Genomic DNA, 8,823 nt, shown 5'->3' on the forward strand with positions numbered 1-8,823 from the left:
TCAAACTCATATCTTTGGACGTGTCATCCCATTTGACACCGCTATTTGAGGGCATGTCATGGATGTCTTAAATTCGGCCCAAGGCCTTACAGACCAACACGTTTCAAGCCTATTTATTATATTATAATTATTTTTAGAAAAAAAAAAAAAAAAAACCAAATCTTAGGATATTTATATTTTAAATATCAGTCTATTTGATTTTTCTAGTAATAAATATTAAAAATCAATGCTTTCTTTATAAATAAACTAATGTTTTTATTCTTTAAGTTTCAATTTTTTAAACGCAAAAAAGAATGTAGCCCTTCTCTTTAAACAAGAGCCATTGATTTCTTTTTCTTAACAAATAAGAAATTTTGTTAATATATACATAATTATTGAAATGATAAAGAAAATTACAAAAAATACAATACATAAGTTAAGCTTGAAACTTGTCCAATTATTCAATTCAAAATTAAAAAGAAAACACTCAATAAAGGCCCATTATTATTTAAATTTATAGCTTAAATTAATTAACATATCAAGACCCAAGGCAATTGTCAACATGATCAACAATCCATGGAATTGAACTCTACAATTCCTATAACATAGCATATAGCAGTTGAGATTTTGACAACAAAGAAAAAAGAAAAACAATTGAGGTTTTCAAGAAAGCTAGCATTTACAACCCAATATTCAAAGCGTTTTCTTTAAGATTAGAGTCTTTTGCCTTAGCATGGCATATCATTGTGTCTATAAATGTGGTCTCCTTAGCATTTTCCTTAAGATTAGGATCATGCTAGGAGACCACATTAACTTCTTTAACATTTCTGAACTCCGAAATAAAAAACTCATTTGACCTCAAATTCAAAGCCTTTGATCCAAATGGATCCTTAGGTTTTTCCCAACCACCAGATACATATACAAATTGCAACACTGGACAGAAATTCAACAGTGAAGAATGTACAGGTAACTATTTGTCATTGTCAATCACTAAAACAAACTTAATATAAGTGAGAACTATGAGCTTTGTAGGTAAGGATTTGCACAACAGAACATGTTTGCATCTGATCTTTATAGTACAGAATAATATGTAAAGTTGTATGCATGCCAAGTCTATGGGATCTTCATAAGGAATGTATATGTTTCACCCTCTCAATTGCCTGCCTAACCCTGGTTGATGGCTCTTCATGCAAGATGGCAGGGTTGTCAAACTCGGAAGCCAAACTTGGCTCTCCCAGAAAGGCACGGAATGAATCTGCCACGGAATAGGAAAGGGACTTGAGGTTGTATCCTCCTTCCAAGAAAAATACACATCGACCCTCACATAGATCATTCGCAAGTTGTTGAATATAGGATGCAAGCATGTAGTATGTTCCCGTCGTGAATTGCAGACTTGCTAGTGGATCCAATACATGAGCATCATACCTAAACAATTTGGTTATTCATAAGCAAATGGGTAATGAAGATTGGCAATGAAACAGTAGTTTACATGGAATGCGAAACTCACCCAGCAGAGACAAGGATAATATCTGGCTTAAACCTCTGAGCACATGGTACAATTATTTCATCAAACACAGTTCTCATGGCAGTATCACCTGAGCCTCCAGGTAGAGGAAGATTTAGTGTTGTTCCTTCCCCATCTCCATGGCCTACCTCCTCAAATTTACCAGTACCAGGGTAGCTTCCATCCTGAATCAATGAATTAACACAGGAATAAACTTGGAATTCTATAAAGAATATCTAAAATGTACATTATTTCACAGTGGCAGTAAACAAATTGAAGGAAAAAATAAAATAAAATCTGTTAGAAGACCAAATAATGGTTGGCCCATATCCTGTCAGCTTAAACTTTTGGGAATAATGGTAACCCAGGAAACTCAACATGATATCACAGCAGGAGTTCCTTAACTTTCAAATCCCTGCAATTGCAGCCCCTCCGGAAATAAGTTGAATTCCACATGTTGGGCTTGAATTGTGAAGAGTTGTCTGCATGTGTTCTAGAATGTAACATAATTGTTGGCCACATCCAAATGGCTTAAGCATTTGAGAGTAGTGGTAGACCAACAAAGTTTACAATATCAAATGCCATGTCCACCCATGAAGCTATCAGACTCAAGGTGGCTTCTTGGAAGAAAGTTTCTGTTTCTTCATTACACAGGAGAACTGCAAGCAATTGGAGCTCCCTAGTTCTATTATTCTATGGCATTTAATCTGTAATTAATTTGTGGCTGACTGTGTATGGTCTTGGGTTCTGGTTCTGTCATTATTTCCATTGGTAATTCTTTTCAATCTTCTGTTTTCTTGTAGAGCTGCTTACTACCACCGAGTACTTTTTTTTGGTGAATAATTTTCTGATTTTCAGTTCAATGGTCTAACAGTAGCATCCAAAGTATTCAATGCAAGAGAACAAGTTCAAGCCGCATTATGCCACTAAGGGGAAAGTAGCAGAACTTCTGCATGGGACAATGCGTAAAGTTGGATATGGATCCTCTTTACTTGCAATTCAAACGGAAAGATCCAGATATTGAAAGACGGATTTTTCTACAATGTGAACTCGGATTGCATGTGAACGCAGTTGTAGCCCTTAGATCCGCAGGTTCAGCCTTCCCTACTAGAGTATAGATCCACAACAAGACATCAAATTGTGTTTGTATTCAATGCAAATTCCATACTGTGTGTGTATGAACCCTTGAAACAAAAACTTCTTGTGGGAATTGCACAGCTGCAACGTGACATAAAAAGTTGTGCTGATTTTAGTTATTTGTGGCAGGTAATTCGACTTGCCACAAGCAGATTCACACAACGCACAAACTAATAACCCTAAATGTGATCTATATGTCAATCTTGTTGCTTCTGCTTTCAAACTTGGGATATTTGATGATCTATAAGTCAATCTTCTCAACATCAGAAATTTTTTTTATATAAAAAAGTTGAGGATAACATTCAGACACAAGGTGGTGTATTCTCTTTGCATCTTATCAGTATATAGATAAGGAATCACAATACGTGAAGATTATTATACACTAGTATGAAATCTTATAAATTTGGCAACTTGTTAAAGTTGGCATGTTGACAAGACAGTATATTACGAAGAACTATTCCAAAGAAAAAGAAACACAGAATTCTACAGAAAATTCTTGAACTGCAGGAACAGGATTTCAAATAATATATGTTAACTACAATACAAAACATTTATGAAAAATATGAATTTTTTACTGCTAAAGTTTCCAAAAGTACTCCTCAATTCACAAAAGGCATGTATGAGGTTGGCACAAAATAAAACAACAAAAAATGATATGTAAATAATGACATCATAAGGTACTCAGACGAGTAGACGAGCATAACAAGAATTTATGACTAGATATGAATACAAAATATTTACAAAAAGATACAAGTTTATTACTGCTAAAGTTTCCGAAAGTACTCTTTCATTCCCAAAAAGGTATGTATGCGGTTGGCAGCAAAGAAAGTCTGTTTCAAACTTGACTGGATTTAAATTACTAGATTTATAAAACATGTTAAAGTCATATCACTGAGAGAGAGAAAAAAGAAATGAAATAAAACAAAATAAAATAAGAAAAAACAGTATGTAAATAGTGACATCTTAGTGTTTCTACTTAGGTTATATGCTCCCACCATCAAGAATCAGTAACAGTCTTTAGCTATGGAGAAAAAATAAAGTTTACTAATTGCTGACCAAAAATAAGCTACTTAGATGAGCATCACAAGAATTCATGACTAGATATCAAGACAAAATGTATCAAACTTGTCCAAATCCAATCCGTACTTACTTGGTGAGTTGACAGGAAAAATATATCAGGATCATCATAGAAAGCATCATTTGTCCCATTCCCATGGTGAACATCAAAATCAATGATAAACACACGCTTTAAGCCATGTGAACGCTGAGCATAACGAGCTGCAACTGCAACATTTCCAAAAACACAAAACCCCATTGGACCCTTTGGAATAGCATGATGTCCAGGAGGTCTTATTAAAGCAAAACCTACAGGTGGACTCTTGCTGATCTTTGATTCTGCAACCTGAGCAATGAATTCAGATGTATTGAAGAAGGATACTTCAAACAAGATTTATACCATATGAAAACTTTATCCTTTTTGAAGTAGACAGAGGATCAGTTGGACGGCAATGCAAAAGTATCACCTATACACTTCAGCACACATAACTAACATAGATTATCACCAAGACACGATTGAGAAATCACCACTGCATCAATTAAGGCAATTCCTGCTCCAGCTGCAACTAGTGACTCCTGGAACGTCTACATTATTAACACCACTGTTAGAAAATCAGAACGGAAAGACACAAGAAAAAGGACATTGAAACGTCTTAACTACCACTTACATCAACAGTTGCGTATGTTGGCCCAGAGCCTTCAATCAAAATAATTCCCTGTTTTGAGGCTTGATCCATAGCCTATAAATTGGATTGGGGGTGTTAGAGAGAGGCAGAGAGAAATATGATAAATATATGGACCTGACCACAAAGAAAGAGAAATATTCCAGCACCAACAGATTTCCAAAACTTGCCATCTCAGTACTGCATTTCACTAATAACAATTAGACAAAACAACACCATGTGAGAGGGAAGGGTGAGATAATGTAAAGACCTGAACTAAGGGATGCCGGCCAGCCTCCAACAAATTTTTTAAGTAGAGTAACTTGTGTTGAGTCAATTGAGGAATCTAAGACAGCATGCAAAGAACTTTACCATGATTGTATGGAGTTCTATATGGGTCCAATCATTTGATGTAATATTAAGTTCTAGCAGTTAACAGGGAGGATTATAGGTTTTTAGTGCTCCTCAAGAATATGACGAGTGCATATGCTCAACATAAAAGCATGGTATTTTACAAAAATAATGCCAAAGTGCAGCGCAACTACAACTTCCAGGACAAAATTGACAATTGCATAACAGAACAGGAAACACCTTCATAGATTGCAAAATTTCAAGGAATGTAGTTAGTGACCCTTAATTGTACCAGTTGTTTAGCACATAATACAATCCAAGAGAGGAACAAGTCGGTGGGCTGATGAAAAGAAGGGCCAAAAACAAGAAGAGTATTGAAAACAAAACCAAAAAATATATATGTGATGGTTACTTTTGCTACCTTCTCAAGGCCTGATACATAGGCTCTTGTATGAACACTTGCAATGTCATTCGATGATGCTGCGTTGAAATTTTCAAGTTCAATAACCTCCAAGCCACGGAACTGAGTTATAAGACAAAAGATGATCAAACAAATGGGAATTTTATTGCTTCATTTGTAAATCAAAAAATAGAACTTGAATTGGAGGGCTAATGGACTTTTTCAATAGAGAACTTGCTCATTTATCCACTGCCAATGCCAATGCCTACTTTATCTATCCACTGTGGTAGTCAAACAACCCTATCAGGAGCTTATTTCCAAGTGAACAACGGAAATTCATGGAATATTGGCTTGACATATAGTTTTGTGAGGCAAAAAAAAAAAGTATAAAACAGAAGTGGTGGTAATATTACCAACGATTTCGTGAGGCTGTGTCAAAAATTGGCAGCTACATTAACTAAATGACTTGCAAGGGATTTGGGGTGGAAAAAAACAAAGGGGATGAGGCCAAATTCCATTTCAATACTTACTCAACAGTTAAAACATCGATCAAGTCCTCTAATTACAATGAGTAACGTCCATCATATGTAGTGATTGAAAGAAGTACAGAGTCATTATTATCTCTATTCCAAGGTAAAAGTTCCCAGTACCTCCATTCTATTGAGGCGGTTGAGTTATGGCTGCTAATAGGCATGGTTACAGGGATACTTAATGCCTGCCTATACAAGTTTGTGAAGTAGTGTTGCTGCCATGAGATCCGGGCCTTTGTTTTTTAAGCACTCAAGAAAATAGGATATCGACACAAGGCCTACCCACATGTCAGCTACTTGAATACTTATCGAAGATAAGCTAGCGTGTGAAATTGGTGCAGAACAGTAGCAATAAGCTGCTGCCCAGTGGGTAAACTAAGAAACGGATTCCAGACCTTAAACAATAGAAAATAGCAAGATAAAGCCATAGAATTGAAGTTGGAACGAAGATAATTGAGTTCTAGGGTAAGAATCCCAAAAAAACTCTATAAACTGAATCGTGGAATCATATTCATAAAAAATTGAATACAAGAGCCTCTTAAGAGCCTATTCATACTAGAGTACAGCAGCCAAGCCCGCCTATTCCTTGTCTAATTTTGGGTTGTATAGAACACAAAGATACCAAATAGTTGCTCTGACTTCTCACCTGTCCCTTTTTTTCCCATCCGCATTATAGAACAAATAATCAACAAAAAATAAAAATCGAAAGTCTTGTTTCGTACATGAAGAAATGGTAAGAAAATTGCCTACATATGCAAACAATAGATAAATTTGTGTTTACACACAAGAAAACATCTTGGATTGATTTTGACTAGTGAAATTTCTGCTTGCAGAATCCTTTGCCATTTGAATTGCCACCAAGGTTGTTCAAACTGCCTTCCATTTTTCAGTTTTTTTTTCCAATTTTCAGTTTGAACCGGGTCTATTAATTTAGGGTGTAGAATCTCTATTTCAAGCTTAGGCTTCTAGTTTTCAGTTTTTTTTTTTTTTTTTCCAATTTTCAGTTTGAACCGGGTCTATTAATTTAGGGTGCAGAACCTCTGTTTCAAGCTTAGGCTTCTAGAGTTTCTCTAGTTTTTTCTTTTTTCACATTTTATATTCTGGTTTAGAGAGGGTTGATCTGATTATTTTAGGACGTAGACTTGTCATTCAAGGCCTATAATTTAAGGTCTAGCTCTTGGGTTTAACCTTAAGCCCTGAACAGAATGGGAAAGACATCAAGCAACTGCTCGACCAGCTGCTCACAATGGAAAGTCGAGCTGAATAATAAATAAAAAAGTACCAGACAAAAATGGAAAGGCAAGTGAACAATGGCAGAAAAGTTGAGGATCTGTGCAGTTTAAGACATATATTGATACCTTTGGCGAGAGCTCCCATTTTTCAAGAGCATTCACTATTGACGGAACTCTAAAATGGGATTCTGGATGAGACTCCTGCTAGCAACAGTAAATTCAGACTATTAGAAGTAGAAAGAACTATAACAGTAACACCATCATAGAAAGAAATAAGTACAGAATCGTTGCAACTTGCAACCAGTAAATGAAGAGAAAAACAAAAAACAAATGGATAAATTTGCATCTACTCAGAATTATTAACAATGAGGCTAATCAGTCAATGGACTCATATGATACGTATTACTCTGTCTGTGTGTGTGTGTTATGTATTTATATGGATGAATATATAAACTTCAAAATTTAATGAAAAATGTTGCCATGTGAAACCAAATTCGAGCAGAAGCGCATCTAAACTAAAGTTAAGTTTAGCTCAGGCTGACCTCCAACTACACGTAGCTGCACCACACATTACTCAGAAGAGAAAAATTGCAATGTTAGTACATTTAGAAAACATTGATTGCGTGGTATATAAGTATGCTATTCATTGAAATTGAAACAATTTCAATAAACCCCAGAAATGCAAAACTGAAGAAGACCAAGAAAGTTTTCAATAAAAATAAAAAATAAAAAAATAAAAAAACAGAAAAACTATCAAGTAAACTAATGAAGAACCATGGCAATAAATCAGTATAAAAAGGTGTGCATTGCACAACTGGCCAGCTGAATATACCTGGTTATGACCCATGGCAGGAGCTACAGCATAAATGACGCGTGCATCACTTAATTTCTGATTAACAGGAATAAGGGGATCCTCCCCTGTACCAGTTGAACAAGAAATAGAAGCTTCTGTTTTTTCAGATAAACACCTCCTTCCTCTTCTCAAACTCTTATTCAAAATTTTATTTCTCACAAATTTGGCTTCTAAGTCAAATCTACTATGGTTCTTCCACTTGCACAAATGCTGCCTCGCCAAAAACAAGGCATTCCCTAAGACAAGAAGAATTCTATGCTTTCAGGATATATTTTTGCAGTAATATAAAATTATTACGATACATATAATAAAATATACATAGCAAATCACAACTATCACAATGAATACTAAACATTGCATCTAAGACAGCACAAAATTAGTGATTCTATTATTTAAAAGAATATATATTGAAACATGTACATATGTGTGTGTGTATATATGTACACAGTATTGTATATCACAGGGCACATGTTATTGTCGCGATGAGAAACTACATATGATGAAAAGAATTATGACAATACAAGTACAGATAATAATTTACCAAGTATAAATTGAAGTTCTAAGGACAGTCAAACTGAAATTACAGCTTAAACCAAGAATCAAAGCAGCCTTAAATGTCATAGATGACATCAATCCACAAGGAATGAAAACTATTATAAAATACCAAATGGAAAAGCTCATAAATTCAAAAAATTTAATGAATTATAAGCCAAAATAATTAATACCCAGATAAGCCAACAGGTTATAGATTATGTTGCTGCATGACTCTGTGTATGAGAGAGAGAGAGAGAGAGAGAGAGAGAGAGAGAGAGAGAGAGGTACCAGCCAGAGATGACGAGAAAGAGACTGCAAGGAGCTCCATTAGCGTATTGGACTGCCGCAACAACTTGCCGCTGCTAAAGGCTATGCTTGCTTGGCTGCTGATATATCAGGACCAATTTCTGACCCCAAAAAAATCGTTTTAAAGGATGACGTGGCTCACCTATAATTAAATTTTTGTACCAACTCTTTAACCAATTTTAACTCTTCAGTCCAGTCGCCGAACGTTGAACTCCGACAACCGGACTTGAAACTCTGGGGCACTGCTTGATTGATTTTTTTTGGAATCGTTAATCAAAG

The 8,823-nt window shown here is 35.4% G+C and overlaps 1 protein-coding gene across 1 annotated transcript; it reads right to left on the reverse strand.

The window, feature by feature from the left end:
* Window positions 1–812: 812 nt before the first annotated feature.
* Window positions 813–8,823, reverse strand: LOC117624763 (histone deacetylase 14). Its single transcript, XM_034356200.1, has 9 exons — window positions 8,527–8,823; window positions 7,684–7,940; window positions 6,978–7,052; window positions 5,111–5,212; window positions 4,345–4,416; window positions 4,205–4,261; window positions 3,771–4,022; window positions 1,487–1,668; window positions 813–1,404 (listed from the first exon to the last, which is right to left on the reverse strand). The coding sequence occupies exons 1-9, from the start codon at window positions 8,564–8,566 to the stop codon at window positions 1,104–1,106; spliced, it is 1,338 nt and encodes a 445-aa protein (XP_034212091.1). The 5' UTR covers window positions 8,567–8,823; the 3' UTR covers window positions 813–1,103.

Source organism: Prunus dulcis, chromosome 4 (genome assembly GCF_902201215.1).
Source record: "Prunus dulcis chromosome 4, ALMONDv2, whole genome shotgun sequence".
Classification (NCBI taxonomy): domain Eukaryota; kingdom Viridiplantae; phylum Streptophyta; class Magnoliopsida; order Rosales; family Rosaceae; genus Prunus; species Prunus dulcis.

Bases quoted from the DNA above. Each gene is read 5' to 3' on its own strand.
- LOC117624763 (XM_034356200.1), bottom strand. From the start codon at position 8,566: ATGGAGCTCCTTGCAGTCTCTTTCTCGTCATCTCTGGCTG. The intron at 7,053-7,683 runs GTATATTCAGCT...TGTTGCTAGCAG, and splicing joins CTGCCATGGGTCATAACCAG to GAGTCTCATCCAGAATCCCA. The intron at 4,417-5,110 runs GTAGCAAAAGTA...TCCAATTTATAG, and splicing joins ATGTATCAGGCCTTGAGAAG to GCTATGGATCAAGCCTCAAA.